Here is a 20697-nt window from a genome sequence, read left to right as displayed (position 1 = left end):
TTAGTACAAGTGCTTAATATCAACTACCTTTAATCAAGAATTTTTCTTTTACTTTCTGAAAGTTTACTTTAAGATGGCAGTTGAAAAGATTTTTAAACTTATTTGAAACAACCCGTGCCATGTACATGAGAGCAAATACATACATCTTTCAGATCATACTATTCATTGTAATTTCTTTGTTGCCGATAATTTTTTTAACCATAACTGTTCTTAGACAACACACTGAAGAATTAAAGTAAATATATGAATGAACTAAACCCTTTTTTCAACCAAATCAACACACTAGCATGCAAGTGCATCTATTTTTAGAAAGAGGGGTTTTCTTAATGTAACCACTCACTTTACAGTTTCATTACACCAGTCCACTGATAGGATTGTAAATATAAGGTTTTACTATTTGTCTGCATACTTGTAGTAATGTTAGGCATTGCTTATATAGGATTTGCTTCATTGTTGTTGTTTTTTTTTCTTTGTATTTTTACAAAAATGAGTGACTCGGAATGCAACCTTGACCATACAGCACCTCTCTAATTCCACACCATTTCATTGTCCCGTATATTTCTGACTTTCATAATTGCATTTTAAAGCTAAATCTTCAATAATGTAATGTTTAGACTCTGCTTTCTATGAATTGTATATTTTCCTGAATATATTTGCTGAGTGGTTTACAAAAAGTGACAATCTAATAAAGTGGTACTTCCCAGACACAGCAATGTCTGCCATTATTTCCCTATGACAGGTTCACTTATGGTTCCAAACTGATTTGTTACCGGTTCTATTATTAAAACAAAAATTGCTATTTACATAAATTTAAGTTTTGAAAGATAAGTTTGTGTGTTTTTATCATCAAATGATAACTGGCAGAAATCGGGCAGTGGTAGTTGCTAACTTACTTGGGAAATGGTTAATGGTCAATTAACTATCAAAACACATGCCCGTGAATGTGCAAGAGTTTGTTTGTTGGCACACTTGATATCAACACCAACTATTTAATGGCATGAAACCTATATTTCACCTTGAGTTATAACTTTTCACAGGAACTAACCTGGCTAACGCAAGGTAGCATCTCAAAATGGACGGTCATTCATTGTTCTCTAAAATTTGCAGGGCGAAGTCGTTTTTGCTTTCCTAACAGAAGAAGGTGAAGTTTACATTTCTTAGGTGACTTTGTTGCCCACTTTGCCTGGTAGCATGACACCTGTTTTATACAAATATTTGCACACATTTTACCATTATTCTTTTTAAAAAAACTAAAGTATTTAAAAAGCAGTAGAGCGTATGTTTGTTTTGAGTTTTTCTGCGTTTTGAAAAATTCTTGTGCCTGATGTCATATATGCCAAATATAGGCAGTTAACCTTTTAGGCATAGTGTGACCCCACTATCATAACATGGTGGTTCGGGTCAATAGAGCCCAACTGAAGAAATGCAGTTACCTAAAATGTGGCCAGGTGTGGGAGGAGGGTAATAAAAGTGGATGCAAAATTACATGCTTTTAATTAAATGTAGATAAACTAGTTTGAAAAACTTGTATATTGACAATATACATTTGTGTAGTAGAATCCATAATCCATTAAGTACTATACATGTAGATAAAAAATCCATGAATAGATCACAGGTTATAAAGTTAGTGTATGACTCACGTCCCCTTTAAAAAACATAACACATATATAAAAAAATTGATTGCCCTAATTTTTTTATCTATATCTGATTGTAACTAAAGAATTAATTACAACTGTTACAGATCGCATGTGGCTAGTTATACATAGTTGTTTACATGTATATGTTCTTAAATTGGCCGTGATTTTGGTCAGCTGGATATAGCTATCATCTTGCCAAGGCTACCCTAGGAATGAGGCTATCCATAGTGAAATGAAATTGTAAACAAATTATAAAGTGAAATAAATATCTTTGCAAGATACCCCATCTTCAATTAACTTGATGGCCAGATATCTATAGTTTTAAAAGACTGGAAATTTATTTGTTTTATGTCGCTGTTGGTAGCAACCGAAAGCATACATTTTTTTGTGCAAAAATGAAACTTTCATGGCACAATAAACATCTTTGTGATTGCTGTATATATAAGGGAGCAATGGTGGGTTAGTGGTTAATGTGCTGGACTCGTGACCAAAAGGATGCAGTTTTGAATCCTACCATTGGACCAGACTGAGTCGGTTACTGTAGTGTCCTTGGACAAGGCGCTATACTCTAGCTGCCTTGACACTAAATAAAAAACTTGTGTACTGAGTACTCTGATGTTATCCCAAGAAATAGTGTGCTCCAATTCCTTGCAATGATCACAAACATCAGTCAGTGATTTTATGTTGGTATGCAAATGTTCTTTAACCCATGTTTCAAAACTTCTGGCGGTTTCCTCAATATAGTCTTTTTCACAGTTATTACACTAGAGTTTATAGCTGATCAAACAATTCTTATTCGAAGGTGTTTGATTTTTGGGATGTACCAGAATTGAATGAATGGTGTTAAACAGTTTGTAGATCACAGTAGCTCCATGTTTTTAGAATTTTTTTTATGTAATCTCTTGGAGAGTCCACATATATACAGTAAAGTGACAGTTAAAACTTTTTCTCATTTCTCCTTCAGATGTTCGTCCTTTCTCCATTCCTTTTCAGGATATACAAACATCCAGTCTTTGTAGCAGTTGACCCTTATTGCTTTGTTAATATGGTTGACTTCTATCGCAAGGTCTTCTAATAATGCTGTTTACCTGATGCAGCAGAGTTCTCACCACGGATCTATTTTGTCAAAGATGGTGGTTGGAATTTAAGTCCAGTTGGTACTCTGTAGAGGGAATAATACCCTAAGGAGAAAAAAAAGGAAGCTATTGAAATTATATCATGGTCATTCGCTATGGACTATGGACCCCAACTACCACATTATAACACTTGAGTATGGTATTTGGTTATATCATTGTTTAAATGTACTGTTACACTCATTTGGGCACTCGGATTTATAAGCCAGTGTTGCAAACTAACATGCAAGTTGGCCTGAAGCTGAAGTTTCAGTGTGTATTGTGATCAAGCAATATGTCCAACAAGTAGATGAAACATTTATTTTGTATCATAAAAGGTGAACCATTTATAATCAGTTCTGAATTAATGAGCAAATAATAAATGTTCTGTTTCTAAGGACAAAGTCAGAGATGTCACAAAACAGTTTATTTGTATCATGCAATATTTTCCTGATTGTCACAAGCATGCAACATGTTTCTTACAGGTTGAGAAGGATATTCCATTCATACACCCCTCTGAAGTAGACCAGCTGAACCACCTGTGCAGATTGGGCACCTTCTATAAGGACTTCAACAACTTTATTAAGAAGCATGGTGGTACACTCAGTCTGCATGCTGATGGTATGTGTTTTTGCATGCTGATAGCATGCTGCTTTGTTACTTATATGTATCGACTCAAGTCACTCTGTTGGACAGCATCTGTTATGATTCCTGTGTGATAAAGTCACTCATGTTGGACGACATATATGATGACTTCATTGTGATAGAGTTAATCCTGTTGGACAGAATATATTATCACTACAATGTTTGAGTCATCTTTATGGGACAGAATGTATTGTGTCTTCATTTGTGATAGAGTCACTTATGTTGGATGGAATATATTATCACTACAATGTAATAGTCACTCATGTGGGACAGAATATATTTTCACTACAATGTATATATATAAAACTGACTGTATATTTATATTTTCCTGCAACAAGGGATTCCAAAACTATGGGAACATTTTCAAATGTAACCCTGCCTTTGATAAGACATAATTAGATACTTCTGAGAAAAAACATTTCACTGTATCGTATAAAAAAAAGAATATTTTGATTGAGAGTCAATGTATGAACATGGCATTTAGATTTATCTTGTGATTTGCCTTGTGAAGTTTGATCTAAAAGAAGTACTTTTTTTAAATAAGATCTGTCTATAGCACTTTCACTGAAAAAGCTCCATGTTAAATTTTTGCTTGATGGTCCCATAAAGGGCATAATTTGCCAGTATGAAAATCCTTCATAATGAAGACTGTGCTAATGTTAGAATACAAGAGTACCACATGATATCACACTAAAATAACTTGTTTAAATCTATTTTCTTGATACATTTACTTTGCATGCAAAACATATACATGCATGATTCAACCAGTACTCTATCGGTTCCTTTTAAGTGACCATGACCTTCAAGCAGTAGACCCCCAGATCAATATGCTGCTCTTTAACCTTGCTGGTTTCATTGAAATCCATCTACTGTATACACCTGGTTATATGTTGAGTCCAACTGCAGACTGCACAGACTCAGATCTGGTTCTATGCTGTTTACGGTATAGACCTTGATCTACCATTGCATTATGCAATGGCAGTTCAGTGTCATGCTGTTTGAAGTTAGACTCAATTTATACAGGAATATATATAGTACTGGGACTAAGACTGCCATGTATAGATTATTGTGTGAATAGCCAGAATTAACTTGCAGTCTACTCTCCCTCGGTGAAAGGGTTTCACCTCTGATATGATGGAACATGCCTACCGGATTTTGTTGAAATCTTTATCTTAAATTGTAATATGGAAACCAATCCATTAACCCAGCTGCCCATACATGCAGCATTAAACCATAAATACCCCACGACCTTTGTTGCTTGGATATATTAATACAAGCAATAGAATCGTAAGCAAGTCTTGTGTCTTATCACATTGCCAAAGACAAGTTACAAATTTTGCTGGGGACTTAAAACCTTATGCAAATTGCTTATAATTTTTATGTAGACCTTGAATAGAAAATCAATTATACGGACTTGCAACAAAAAAAACCAACTCCTTTCTGCATAAGAAGACTTTTTATTTTTTTATTTAAATTACATGAAAATAAATTGACACTCCACAAAACCACTGTCTCCATATCCACTTTCTTTTTAGGTCCAGGAATACCAGATGGTATCCATGGCTTGTACCTGAAAGCTTTCTGTCATGGCTTGGACAGGGTTCTAGATGATTACAGACTAACATTAGAGAACCTCGAGCAAGATATTCTGAGAGACCCCCATCTTCCACTGTCTCATTTGCTCTGTAACTTACAACAGGTATAACACATTGAGATACTATGTCACACATGGTGGAACTTAGTTTTAAAAAACCTATTCTTATAAAAGAAAAAGGTTGTGACAGTTTGGACATGTGAAAATTAAGAGTGGGGGATGTGTCATTTGAATTACTCTCATGAGATGATCATAATGTTCAAATGATTTAACAATAAATGACATAATATGACTGTCATAGGTAATGAAGATGTTAAACAATTATATTTTGTTGTCAGTTTAGTTGGTGCAGTCACATGCTTTGACACCATGCTAAAATGTACATGTCTGTCAGTGTGCTGTATTATTGTGTCAGTTTTAAAATTTGGGGATAGTTGACTTCTCTTAGTTGCCAAATTAAGTTTTCAGCTTGTGTTTTAATTGGTCAGTATACAAAATATAAAAAATTAATCTTGCAAGACCCCAAAAAATCCCTTCTTCAGGGCTGTGCACATTTTATTTTGATTAACTTGTAGGGAGGATGTAGGACAAAGTAAAAGCCTGTCTGACCTTGTAGTGAACTTTGATCTGTTGCAACCAAAATCTTTGGCTCTGTGCCTAAAAAGAATCTATCATCGGATCTGACAGATTGAGTAAGGCACCATTTGAACTGGTATGTCTATAGTTTCATTGGTTCATGTCCCATACAAAATCTGCTTCGTAGTGATCCTAGCTTTAGCAGACAGAATCAGTGAAATAAATGCCTTGTCAGATGACCCAAACAATCTTCAGTTCCTGATCATTAGAAATTTCCCATACATGGAGCATACATTTCTTAAGAATTTGACATCTTTGGCAATATCACACTGCCTTTATCAGCAACTAAAAATTTTTTCAGCCATTTTAGCCTAATTATGTCTACATGTAATTGTATCTCAAAAGTTGAAGCTGCCTCACATACCTTAGGGCATTGGTTTTCAAACTGCAGCACTGGATCACAGAATGTCAGGCACTATGTCACTTGCTGATCCAAATGTATTGAAATACTATAATTTTATGAGAGAAAAAATCTTGTTAAAAGATTCACTTGTTGGGTCATATACAATTTTGTGTATATTTTTGACATAAGCATACAATTTTATCAATTTCTGAGATATTTTAATGTTTTGGTTGGGTGCAGAAAAATCAACACATGTATTTCTTCAGAGTGTAAAATGACATTTGATTTATACAAAAATTGATTCCAAAAGCATGTAAAACAATATGGAAGTTGAATAATCTATGATTCAAGTAGTTTGGTTATATTTCATGTACTCATAGGATACAGCAGTTTATTGTCATGATCTAAGATGACAGTGAATTCATTATTTTCACAGGGTACAAGTTTTCATGGATTTGATTCTTTTAATTAAATTTGAAATATAAAGATTTTGATTGAAGATATTACAACCAATGATCCTTCTGCCAGAATTATATGACTCCATCTCAATCCACACATTGTAAGTACTAACAAAATTGAAATTTTTGTCAGAACCACATTGTTTCTCCAGAATAAATAAATTTGCAATATTCACTTAGGATTGCAAAATCTAATGTTGAATGTCCTCAAAAGGATTGAGAAATGTTGAGTTTTTATTCATATTTGTTATAATCCCCTCACAAGGATTGATAAATACTGGACTCTAATTTATGTAATGTAAAATGCCCTCACAGGCATTAAGAAATACTGGCCTTCAGTTTAAGTAAGGTAGAATGTCCTCACAGGGATTGAGAAATGTTGGTCCTTTAGTCATGTAATGTATAGGACTCTCAAAAGAAATGAGAAGTTGGTCCTTTAGTCATGTAATGTATAGGGCCCTCAAAAGAACTGAGATGTTGGTTCTGAATGCAATATTTGTAATGTGCAATTCACTAACTAGAACTGGAAATGTTGGCGCAGTATTTCACAATGCTTAGTGGTAAATATGTTCTTTAGCAAAATTCATTGTATTAATAGGACCATTTTTTCTTGTTTTCAGTTCCAGATTTTATTTCCAGCACTTGCCTCAGTGATTGAGCAGCTTGTAAGTCATAAGGTAGGTCTCACTGTTTAGATCCTATAGGTATCATTATGATCCCATGTTGCAAGGAATATTTTTGTACCTTCCATCCATCCATCTGTCTCTCCATTACCACATGTGCAAAATTACAGAGTAGAAATTCACAAAACACCATAGTTATGCTCTCTTTTTGGTAAACCATCTACAAATGGTCATCCTGGCTTCCACCTCTTGGGTTCCTGGGAATAATCAGAGGTCAGATATACAGAGTTTCAGTTACAATGACATTTTCAAAATATGTTTAATCCAATTTTATATATGCAGTCATAGCTGGAAGACTCATCATTTATCTCATGCATTATAATCCCCTGCATCACTGGCTGGGAGGTGGGGTTAGTAGGAGGGTATTGAAGGGAGTTGCTCTAGTCAATTAACTGCATACAAATTTGTGAGCAATTGCAGTTGCTGGAGACTTGTTTTTTGTTATTTCTTCCTTTTTGCTCAACCTGTTTCTTATTATAAGAGATATGTATATACTAGGTGTGGAATGGCATTTTCTCTGTGATACTGAAACTTTGAAAGTCTCACAACCTCCTTTCTGCAGAGCTGTCTACCTAATGGATCAATTTGCAGTTCCAGCAGGAGAAAAGGCCTCATTGTTTGTTGCAGTAGCTTTTCATCTCAGAACTTCTTCCTCTTTTGAGTAACTAGTAGAAGACAGCAAACATATGGCATTCATGTACAGACTGGCACATCTGGAAGACTTGGTTCTTGTCTTTCATAAAGCGTAAGAGTCATAGAAATCAGTTGTGTGTACCAAGCCTGCATTTAGCAAAACTGTCTTGCAACAAATGTCCAAAATTAGTTAAGATTAGAAATATAGAAAGTCATTTTTGTCATCTTTCTCTGTTATAACATTTATCTAAAGAGCTCTGGTAGTAGAGGCTGCAGTCTTGTATTACTATCTCAGTGGGATGTTTGATTTAGGCTGCATCTGAGTAGATTGGAATTGTACTTAGATGCAGTATTCCACTTCTGGGTCTTTGTGTCTGTTGTCAAAAAGAGCTGTTGGGACTGACCATTTGAATTTATTCTGTCTTGGTCTACTATGTTAGGAATACTGTCTTGGTCTACTATGTTAGGAATAGTGTCTTTGTCTACTGTGTTAGAAATACTGTCTTTGTCTACTGTGTTAGGAATACTGTCTTGGTCTACTGTGCCAGGAATACTGTCTTGGTCTACTATGTTAAGAATATTGTCTTGGTCTACTGTGCCAGGAATACTGTCTTGGTCTACTATGTTAAAAATATTGTCTTGGTCTGCTGTGTTAGGAATACTGTCTTTGTATACTGTGTTAGGAATGCTGTCTTGGTCTACTGTGTTAGGAATATTGTCTTGGTCTACTATGTTATTAATACTGTCTTGGTCTACTATGTTAGGAATACTGTCTTGGACTACTATGTTAGGAATACTGTCTTGGACTACTGTGTTAGGAATACTGTCTTCGTCTACTGTGTTATGAATACTGTTTTGGTCTACTGTGTTAGGAATACTGTCTTGGTCTACTGTGTTAGGAATACTGTCTTGGTCTACTGTGCCAGGAATACTGTCTTGGTCTACTATGTTAAGAATATTGTCTTGGTGTACTGTGCCAGGAATACTATCTTGGTCTACTATGTTAAGAATATTGTCTTGGTCTACTGTGTTAGGAATACTGTCTTTGTATACTGTGTTAGGAATACTGTCTTGGTCTACTATGTTAGGAATACTGTCTTTGTCTACTATGTTAGGAATACTGTCTTGGTCTACTGTGTTAGGAATACTGCCTAGGTCTACAGTGTCAGGAATAATGTCTTGGTCTACCACATCAAGAATACTGTCTTGCTCTACTATGTTCAGAATACTGTCTTGGTCTATTGTGTCAGGAATACTGTCTTAATCTACTGTGTTAGGAATACTGTCTTGGTCTCCAGTGTTAGGAATACTGTCTTGGACTATTGTGTTAGGAATACTGTCTTGGTATACTATGTTATCAATAATTTCTTGGTCTACTATGTTAGGAATACTGTCTTGGTCTACTGTGTTGGGAAAACTGTCTTGGTCTACTGTGTCGATAATACTGTCTTGGTCTACAGTATTAGGAATACTGTCTTGGACTACTGTGTTAGGAATACTGTCTTGGTCTACTTTGTTAGAAATACTGTCTTGGTCTACTATGTTAGGAATACTGTCTTGGTCTGTTATGTTAGTAATACTCTTGGTCTACTTTGTTAGGAATACTGTCTTGGACTACTATGTTAGGAATACTGTCTTGGTCTACTATGTTAGGAATACTGTCTTGGTCTGCTATGTTAGTAATACTCTCTTGGTCTACTGTGTTAGGAATACTGTCTGTTTATATTTTTATGGCACAGCAACATTAGTAATTATTTAGTGTCAAAGAAATTAAAGTAATTGCATTGCACAGAGACACAAAATGGTAGCTGATCCAATGGTAGGATTAAAATCTATACCCTTTCAATTGTGAATTTGGGATACTAACAAGTGCACCATTTGGTTCTTTTTGTCATTACTTGCCTCTGTTATTTTAGTTGCCTCTTAATACATTAGTTGCCTCTCATTACATTAGTTGCTTCTTATTACTTTAGTTGCCTCATTACATTAGTTGCCTCATTACTTTAGTTGCCTCTCATTACATTAGTTGCCTCTTATTACATTAGTTGCCTCATATTACATTAGTTGCCTCTCGTTACATTAGTTGCCCCATATTACTTTAGTTGCCTGTTATTACATTAGTTGCCTCTTATTACATTAGTTTCCTCTCATTACATTAGTTGCCTCTCATTGCATTAGTTATCTCATTCCATTAGTTATCTCTTATTACTTTAGTTGCCACTTATTACATTAGTTGCTGCTTATTACTTCAGTTGCCTCTTATTACATTAGTTGCCTCTTATTACATTAGTTGCATATCTATGAACTCAAAAGACAAAACAAGCTTTTTTTGTTTTCCTATAAGTTATACTCCATATATACTTGTACATGTGATAATGTGTCATCTGCCTTCTTGGACTTCAGTTTTATTTTTGCAAGAAGACAGCATCTTGGCAGCATCACAAATGCCTGAATAATATTTCTGTATCTTGTATTCAGACTAGATCTTCAGGAAAAACCATGAGACATAGAAAGGTATGCAGATATCAGATGACTATGATCCAATCAGAATGTGTATATTTCTTTAGCTATATAATAAAGTTCCAATTATGGACCTTTTTGAAGTGAATATAAAGTTTAAAGAACCAGTAAACATAATATTGACCAATGCAGGGTGTATGTCACTTTAATAGGTTACTGGTTATTAGAACTTAATATTCATTGAAACAGTTGTCTGTAATTTTTTTATTATGTGATTTTGAGACAGAATTTGAATTTACTTGGATCTAATTTTTCTAAAATCATTTCATCCTCAAGATGCATATAATTTAATGTAAGGATATACGTAAAAGTCAATAATGTTGTGACCTTGCAACATTACGAATGACAGTGGGACATAAGAAGTCTCGTATCACATGATGTTTTGCCATTCACCGAGAAATCATCTCTCACAGAAATTGTGTAATTTATATTAAGCTTTTGTCAGTGAAATTATAAAATTTAATCTAAACAGGTTCTCATTATATTTCATATTTCTCTTTCAGGCGCATGGCTGCTACATCATTGATATTTTACACAAGAGTAGTGTGTGTGGTTTACCTTTAGTTAAAGAATCTCTAAACAGGTAAAGTTGATTTTGGCACTTCTTGAAAATAACATTGATTCATTATAGCAGTTGAAGTACATCTGAATTGATATAGCAGTGTAACATTGATTCATTATAGCAGTTGAAGTACATCTGAATCGATATAACAGTGTAACATTGATTCATTATAGCAGTTGAAGTACATCTGAATCGATATAACAGTGTAACATTGATTCATTATAGCAGTTGAAGTACATCTGAATTGATATAGCAGTGTAACATTGATTCATTATAGCAGTTGAAGTACATCTGAATTGATATAGCAGTGTAACATTGATTCATTATAGCAGTTGAAGTACATCTGAATCGATATAACAGTGTAACATTGATTCATTATAGCAGTTGAAGTACATCTGAATCGATATAACAGTGTAACATTGATTCATTATAGCAGTTGAAGTACATCTGAATTGATATAGCAGTGTAACATTGATTCATTATAGCAGTTGAAGTAAATCTGAATTGATATAGCAGTGTAACATTGATTCATTATAGCAGTTGAAGTACATCTGAATCGATATAACAGCGTAACATTGATTCATTATAGCAGTTGAAGTAAATCTGAATTGATATAGCAGTGTAACATTGATTCATTATAGCAGTTGAAGTACATCTGAATTGATATAACAGTGTAACATTGATTCATTATAGCAGTTGAAGTATATCTGAATTGATATAGCAGTGTAACATTGATTCATTATAGCAGTTGAAGTACATCTGAATCGATATAACAGTGTAACATTGATTCATTATAGCAGTTGAAGTACATCTGAATTGATATAACAGTGTAACATTGATTCATTATAGCAGTTGAAGTAAATCTGAATTGATATAGCAGTGTAACATTGATTCATTATAGCAGTTGAAGTACATCTGAATCGATATAACAGTGTAACATTGATTCATTATAGCAGTTGAAGTACATCTGAATCGATATAACAGTGTAACATTGATTCATTATAGCAGTTGAAGTACATCTGAATTGATATAGCAGTGTAACATTGATTCATTATAGCAGTTGAAGTAAATCTGAATTGATATAGCAGTGTAACATTGATTCATTATAGCAGTTGAAGTACATCTGAATCGATATAACAGCGTAACATTGATTCATTATAGCAGTTGAAGTAAATCTGAATTGATATAGCAGTGTAACATTGATTCATTATAGCAGTTGAAGTACATCTGAATTGATATAACAGTGTAACATTGATTCATTATAGCAGTTGAAGTATATCTGAATTGATATAGCAGTGTAACATTGATTCATTATAGCAGTTGAAGTACATCTGAATTGATATAGCAGTGTAACATTGATTCATTATAGCAGTTGAAGTATATCTGAATTGATATAGCAGTGTAACATTGATTCATTATAGCAGTTGAAGTACATCTGAATTGATATAACAGTGTAACATTGATTCATTATAGCAGTTGAAGTACATCTGAATTGATATAACAGTGTAACATTGATTCATTATAGCAGTTGAAGTAAATCTGAATTGATATAGCAGTGTAATATTGATTCATTATAGCAGTTGAAGTACATCTGAATTGATATAATAGTGTAACATTGATTCATTATAGCAGTTGAAGTACATCTGAATCGATATAACAGTGTAACATTGATTCATTATAGCAGTTGAAGTAAATCTGAATTGATATAGCAGTGTAACATTGATTCATTATAGCAGTTGAAGTACATCTGAATTGATATAGCAGTGTAACATTGGTTCATTATAGCAGATAAAATATATATGACTGTATAGCAAAAGAGAGGGTTTTCCAAAGCCTTGAAACTTCTTTAATTCAGAGGGTTGCCCTGAAATATCCCTGAATTTCAAAATAATGGGTTTTGTTATAGGAAATTGGTTGCATTTCTGAAATAACTACTTGAATTTCTTCAAAAACTCCCTGAATTTTATCAGTACTCTGGAAAAATGTCTTTTAAAAAAAGAAGAAAGTAAAAAGAAGAAAGTTTTACAATAAAATTTAAAAGAGCATAACACAGTAAAATTGAGTTGGTGAATTGTTAAATGACACTACTAGGTACTGGAATGAGGTGTATCCCTTTGCATAGGTGATACTGTAATCAGACTGTCAATGCAGATGGCTTACCTAGGTCACACGTGACACACGTGACCTATCATGAGCTGTATATACAATAGCAAATTGGAGCGTGACCCATGTTATAGTTGTAAGGTAAAAGCAATAAAGGGAGACAAAAAAGAGGAAGATTTATAAAGTTCATAACACAATGTTGGATATTTCCAGCATGGGAGAAAGTGCTCTCAAGTCTCGTGTGAAAAGTGAGAAATACAAGAGAAATGCAAGATTGTTTCCTTCAGGAAGTTTATTCTGTTTTGAGTGAAATGATAATAGTATCCCCACCACAGCTAAGATCAGTGACTGCTCTGCTCTTTTGCATTATTGATAATTTTGCAGCAAGGGAGGATGTTTTTAAAAAGCAGAAATATTATGGACTTCGATAGACTTGACTGTACACCATTCATACTATTCTTCCAAAACAAAACCAGGCATGCTGTTCCAAGCAATATTTCTAGTAGAGACATAACTTGGAATGTTGGTATTTTATTCAGTAAAAATACTGTTTGAAAAGTCCTTGAAAATAATGTCTTATGGTCTGCAAAGATTCACCAAGTGCATGTGATAATGCAATATGTGCAAAATTTGTATGAAAGCAGTGATGCTTGAGAACTTTCACAGATTAATTCAAAGTCAAACATATAAAAATGTACTCAACATAGCAGTTTGCATATTTTATTTATGTTAAGATACATTGAACAAATAAGAATGTAAAATTAAATTCAAAAGTAATGATATTTTTTTAATCATCATATCGCTTCCATTCCAAAGTCAGCATATGTATATTAATACTAAAGAAACTTGGAAATTCCAATAGTTATATATAACAGAAACACATGTCCTAAATATGTTTTGCGATTCATATCCTTTCCTTTCATATGCACAAACTTTTGGCCATTTCTGGAAAGTGAAATCAACCATAGCAGGACGTAAAATTACTGATTATTTTCAACAGCAAATTAGTGGTGGTGGGAATGTGGAAAATGGACTTTCAAGTCACAGGTGACAGGAATGTGGAAAGTGAATGTGGAATGAAGAAATCAGTGTAGTTTTTCATAGAATGGAGGGTGATATTTCAACAGCAGTGTCAGATGCTGAGTTAGATGTACCGCTAAAACAGAAGCCAAAATGTGCAGCAAAGTTTTCAAATTCTTGGATGTCAGGGCATAAATGTTTGCAAGACAACTTCAGGGCAGGAGATATGTTCTGTGATTCTCGCTAAAGTTGTGGGAAAAGTAACCTTTTTACAATGTAAATCAGCTGTTTGAATTTTAGGACTTCAGGTCTTACATGTGAGGCTGAATCACATGATCGTATGTAGGCATATGCTTCCTCAGACTGTGAAAGGCATTTCTCACCGCATAACAATATTCCCACACAGCTTAGGAGCAGATTAAGTTCATATACAATAAACACATCGATGCTTATACTACTAGCGGGGACATTGTTTGAAGATTTTGACTTTGTTAAAACCCCAACATGAGTTGAGCAGGAAGAAGAGAGATTGATATTTAAGTGTTCGGTAAATATTGAACTATGTCTGTTTTCACCCTCCCCCATTTTTTTCTGCTCCCCTCTTATTTTGGTGACAAAAGGGAAAATCCCCTTTTATGATAAAATCCTGGGAGCATCTCGTAGACTGTATGAACTCTGAATATAACATGGGTTCATTATAGCAGTGTACTGTGTACAGGGGAAGATATAGCTGTAGTAGCGATCCAGTTGAGACTTATTTTGAAAACACTTTCAAGAGAAGACAGCTGTTTTAGAACTACTTCATAGCATTTGTCAAACCAGCTGATAAACTTTATTTTTTCAAGAAATTATGCTTAAAATTATTTATGGATATCCAGGTGTTTCCCTTTTTGCATTGCAATATTACTGCTATTGAATCGTCACTAAAGTTTGGGGGCCCAATTTTAATTGTGTAACACTTTCCTGCTATTATTGCCTAATTCTCTCTTCCTCATTGCGCTTATGTCCTTTCAGTATTGATCCAAGTCAAAGAAGGATGATATTCCAGTCATTGGAAGTTAACCACAATCATGCTGTTTATTATTATAGACTTCCAGTTTCTAATTGGAGAAGAAAATAATCTCATTGGACTGGGGATTAGTGCCAGGAAAAGATATAGAATGCATTAATTGCAGAAAGTTATAAAATAAAATTAGTATTAGAGCCTCAAAACCTACATATTAAAGCTTTGGTTAAAGCTTTTTAAGGGGCCTCCAGTGGCTGTGTGGTCTAAAGCGCTCACCGTTCAGGATCACTGCCATCTCACCTCTGTCTGTGTGGGTTCAACTCTCAGGCTTGGCCATCATGGGTATGTGAGAAAGCTTGCCAGTAGCTTCTCTTGGGTTGGTGGTTCTTCCTGGGGTTTTCCAGGGTTCTTTCTCCATCAGTTATACTGGCCACCATGTATAACCTATCTTGTGCTGAAAAATGGTGTTAAACCCTACAACAACAACAACAACAAAGCTTTTTAAGTTGTGTATATTCCTAAAGCCCTTCATGGATTTCTTCCTATTTTAAACGAATCAGTATAAAGCTAAAGTCATTCATTCTGCAACAGAATTTCTTGCCCCTTTGACCCTGTGGTAAAAATCAGTCATATGACATTTTTGTTAAGGTTTTGATCATAATTTTGTTTCATTTGCTTGTATTTCCTTTACTGTCTGATTCTGATGGAATTTGTTCATCTTGGGATGAACCATTGTGAAGCTAATATTTCATTCTGCAACAAGCTCACTCACTGCTTTGACTGGTGTGAATGGAATGAATAATTATGAAGCTTAAACAATTTATTGTCTAAGGAGCTCACTCAGCCCTTTGGAGTAAAGGTCAGTCATAGAAAATTTCATAACACATTTTATATCAATGCTTAGATTATGGACTTGATTTGCCGACACTGGCCTTATTTGATTGTTGTATTCAGCCACATGATCAACTGCATCATGTCAGTATGCCTACTTTTCCAGGATAGCCCATGTATGTAACGGAGTGATGTTTAAGCAGTTGTGTGCCTGGCTGTTGCATGGTTCCCTAAATGATCCCTACCAGGAGTTCTTCATACAGCGGTCTTCAGATGAACAACTGGATCAGTCTCTTCAGAAACAGGAAGAAGAAGATGATCTGGGACTTATGGGAGTGACAGGGAGACAGTTGCAGGTAGTTTGCTACTTTATCATGAATGCAATTTTAGAAAATAAGAAAATCATTCATGTGGAGGAACAAAGAGAAGACTTGTTGCTGTTGAGAATTTTTCCCCCAGTGGTTGAATTTCTCCATATCACATCAATGCATCTGATTAACTCAGTGAATCTTTATGGATTTTCAGATGGCTGTGGTCTTGAGTTTGTCAGCATGCATTGATTGATTAAATGATCATTTTAAAGATAAACAAGTTTTATTACAGTCATCTAACCATATCATCTTTATTATTAGTATTTATGCTTACTATTGTAAATACAAACAAAACTTACCAATTCTCTTAAAAGTTTCTTTGACCTCTTAGTTTAATCGTTGAAAGGGCCCTGAGTAGAGTTGTATCATATACTAATGTTTACAACAATGCCATCATTGGTGTTTGTGATTGCCAATGTCATGTATCAGACAGGGGTAAAAATGAAATCCTTTGGTCATGCCCTGGGGATATACACTGGCAGCCCCTGGATATCAGCTCCGAAACTGGGTCTGTTCTTATACTTAACTTTGGAGATCCATTCCCAGTAACCATATATACACTTACTGGGTCATAAATAAATAGTTTATACATCCAACTGACATTGACCGCCAAGTTGTATCCCTCATTCCCAGGGAGTTAGCTCTGGAATCATAATTTGGAAGCCAACAAGTTCCCCACCCTAAAATAATAATAATAATCATAAGAAGAAGAAGAAGAAGAAGAAGAAGAAGAAAAAAGAAAAAGAAGAATACATCTATTGATCATGAAAAAACGTATCATTCAGGCAACTGTCATTGATCCAACAGTTCATCATTGCACACATGGACTTGGCCCTTAGTCATACCTTTGGAAAATGTTTAGATTCCCACCCTATAAGCATGTATACACTTACATTAAGCCATACAACAAAATTTTGACCCCTGGTCTATTGTTACCCTTTGGGACTTGATGTTAAGGGTACAGATCTTGGAGGGGCAGTCAAAAAAGTAGGTGAGTGCTGGGAAATAGTGGCATGCCATTAATTTAAATCTAATTTGTATTCCTATAAGATTAAGAAGACTTAACTATATTGTTCTTAATGAATGTAATCATTTTTTTTAAAATAAGAACAGTACAGTGGTCCACTCTTATAAGTCTATTCTTTATATAATGAGGTGAACGAGAAAAATGGTCAAATTGCACTAACCTGGTGAAGGATACAGTGGCCTTTCATCAAGGGATTCAGGGTGGGCTCAATAATAAGAAGACAACTATATATTATTCTGTTATTTTCTTCCACAGACAATCTTATCCATTAACATGCCAGACATATTAACACCAAGTCGACACCATTTCTCAGTGAACAGCAGCCTTCTACCTGACCATATTCCGGTGAGGGTGGCCAACAAAATTCTGTTTGTTGGAGAGTCAATTCAGATGTTTGAAGATGACAAGAAACCTACTTCACATAAAAGAGGTTAAAACTTTATTGATTTAAAGAATATATATATATATATATATATATATATATAGCATATTTTCTGATTAATGTCTGCTTCTTCTCATATTTACTACCTTGTTATAAAATTTTGTGTAATACAACCATTGTGCACAAAGGGTCCATATACACAAGTACAGTCTGCCCAAAAATCATGGTCCATGACAGATGCAATCATATTAAATTCAGATCTCCACTGTCCTACGTGAAGATCTTACAATGACTGCTTACGGGTCATGTTCTGGTGACCTATTACCATAACTGCTAATCTTTTCAGCTAGATGTAGTCTTATACCTTCACATTGCGGAGACTGAGCAGTATGGCTGAAGAGGATCAATGTGTGCTGAATGATTTGATTCACCTTCAAATTTCTGAAAGCTGCAGTTTGAATTGGTTGATTCAGAGGTCACTATAACACGACCCCTAAGTGTTCGCTGTCACGTCTTCATGTAAGACAGTGGAAATACGATTTTAATCAGATTGATGACTGGTACCCTCTCATAACAGGTCACAACACTATATAATCAATAAATATGTGCATTGAGAATATGGTCTATCAAGACAGGTGGTCTCACATAGCAGTGGTCTTTCAAGACAGGTTTTACTGTACTACTTTATTACCTAACTGTTGATAGAGAAACTTATATTAAATCCATGTGATCTTTCATGCGTCACCCAACCATTGGTAGGGAATCTTATAGTGAAATCATGTGACCCAACCATTGATAGGAAAGCTTATAGTGAAACCATGCACCTTTTGTCCCTTTCCCAGCCATTTATGGAGATGCTTATGGTAAAACTCTGTGACATTTCATCTGTCACCTGACCTTAGATAGAAAAGCTTATAAGCCATGTGACCTGTGTTAAGTCGTTAATGGTATTTGGTCAGAATTATGGAATTTCATCCCAGCACAGAACCCACACTAACTTCTGTCATGTTTGTTTAGAAGCAGCCAGTGCTTAGCGGTACTACAGAAATCATTCAGGCACTGTAACTTTAGCATGATACAAACATTGGTCTAAATCAGGGAAATACTACTAATATTTAAATACGAGTTGTGTACTTTTATTTATTGAACACAAAATGGCAATTATTAAAACAGTTTTTTATATGTAGCACTTTTATGCAAATCACATTACAGAAGTTAGGTAATGGTACATTTATCATAAGGATAGATCATTAAGTGGTCTTCCAAGATCATCAGCAATCATTAGGCAGTCTGCAGTGTTCAGATGGTCAGCAATAAAAGAAAATCAAGAAACAATGGTTTGATTTAACCTAATTATTGAGGTATCTCAGTGATATAAATTGACTTTCATAGTACCATAGTAAGATATTCACTTTATCCCTAGTGGTGACTAGTGCAAGTTTGCCAAACCAAGGTCTGCTCTTTGCTTTGGATTTTTAGGTTTTCTCCAACTTAGTGATCACCCCACGTCATATGATAGTGTAATAGAAATTGTACAGTTAACATAACATATATACAGTAATCATTTATTTTTCTCACATTCCTACATATCAGTATATGTGACACAGTTTGCCAATGTGAGAAAGCCACGTGGGGTACACCTATTCCACAATTGTGCACTCATTGACATTATTAATTATTTCATTATGCTTATGATGTCATGAATATTTGCAATGTTTCTGGCATTTAAATATCGAAAAGGCAAGATTTACTAGTTTAAAAATAGTTTTTCCTTTTAAAGGAAAAAATTAGAATAAAATAGAAATTCCTTTCAGATATTGAAAAGGCAAGATTTTCCTTTTTTGAAAACAGAAATTCTTTCAAAGGAAAAAAAGATGAAATTCCTTGTGAATATTGAAAAGGCAAGATTTTCTTGTTTAAAAACAGAAATTCCTTTTTTATAATAAACTTTATGTTGTAGACTAAACTCTATCTCGTGACATAATGCTTTTCAGAAAATATTAGCCTTGATCCTTTTTATAACTACATTGCCCCTGGTGATCATCTTCGCTAGCTAAGGTTCTGATGTGCTAACCTACTCCTTCGCATATCGTACAGATATTTAGGAGCTTCGTCATAATGGCATCTATTGGATTTCATGAGTTGTCTCCCTTATTATACAAAGCCATCTAACCAATATCATGTAACAGCGATGCATTGTACATCAACTGAAAATGGTGGAGGTAAGTGACTTCAGACAGATACTTTGTAAGTTCAACAGCAAAAGTATGACTATACACCAGAGAGAAGCCATTAGATGTGTATTTAAGGGAAAGGATGTATTTATACAAACATGGACCAGCAGTGGAAATTGCTTATTTAATGAGTTCATTCCACCTGTCTGTTCCACTTGTCTTGATTTTGTAGGAACTAGGGGTGAGTATTACTAGGAAAATATGTATTGCAATATATTGCAATATGGCATGTCTGTATTGCGATACGTATCAATATGTATTGGTCATTGATAGCATTTATGACTTGAATGTTGATTCTGCGTATTTTGTACTGAAATATTGAGCAATTTCCCTGCATTTAATAAAATATGAAGAAGAAAATGAAACCATCTTGCTTTTAATTCCACCAAAACACCCAATAATTGTAATAATCACATCACTTGTTTAGACAACAATAAATATATCAACATGTGAAAACTTCTATAAGCAAGAAACAAAAATACTGGAAAAGAGTTATATAATTATTTTGCCTGATTAGAAAGTCTTTAAATCATAATGCTGTAAAGATTCATTTCTTGCATGACAAGGGAAAAACACAAGAAAAACAACACATAATCACAAATTATCACATTGATAAATATCCTACTTTTATTAGAAAAATGAATAATATAGTAAATTAATAATAAAACCTTTCTTGGTTTGAACCTGAGAGACTAATTATTTAATAGGCAGCAGAAATCAAATCACAGAAGAACCTAATTTGGCTGACTAGAGACAGTATTTTTGTGATTATCAAAATTAAACTATTAATATAATTTGATCACTGATGTAAACCCCTTGTTTTCATCTATAACTTGGCAACACTGTCAAACTATATTTCTCTAATACAAGAAAGAACACAATATTTAATGTGACTAGATA

The 20697-nt window shown here is 34.3% G+C and overlaps 1 protein-coding gene across 1 annotated transcript in view; it reads left to right on the top strand.

Annotated features, from left to right (window-relative positions):
- Window positions 1-20697, top strand: part of LOC149801956 (gamma-tubulin complex component 4-like) — a 66370-nt gene that overhangs the window by 1893 nt on the left and 43780 nt on the right. Inside the window, exons 2-7 of the mRNA XM_089956355.1 lie at window positions 3235-3370; window positions 4930-5093; window positions 7046-7102; window positions 10765-10844; window positions 15950-16139; window positions 17437-17611. Of these exons, the coding sequence (XP_089812481.1) occupies window positions 3235-3370; window positions 4930-5093; window positions 7046-7102; window positions 10765-10844; window positions 15950-16139; window positions 17437-17611 (802 nt within the window). The remainder of the gene's footprint in view (window positions 1-3234; window positions 3371-4929; window positions 5094-7045; window positions 7103-10764; window positions 10845-15949; window positions 16140-17436; window positions 17612-20697) is intronic.

Source organism: Sinohyriopsis cumingii, chromosome 4 (assembly GCF_028554795.1).
Source record: "Sinohyriopsis cumingii isolate HCF-2022 chromosome 4, ASM2855479v2, whole genome shotgun sequence".
In the NCBI taxonomy this organism is placed as follows: domain Eukaryota; kingdom Metazoa; phylum Mollusca; class Bivalvia; order Unionida; family Unionidae; genus Sinohyriopsis; species Sinohyriopsis cumingii.
The sequence above is the reverse complement of the archived record's forward strand: the minus strand, read 5'-3'. Positions and strand labels throughout refer to the sequence as shown.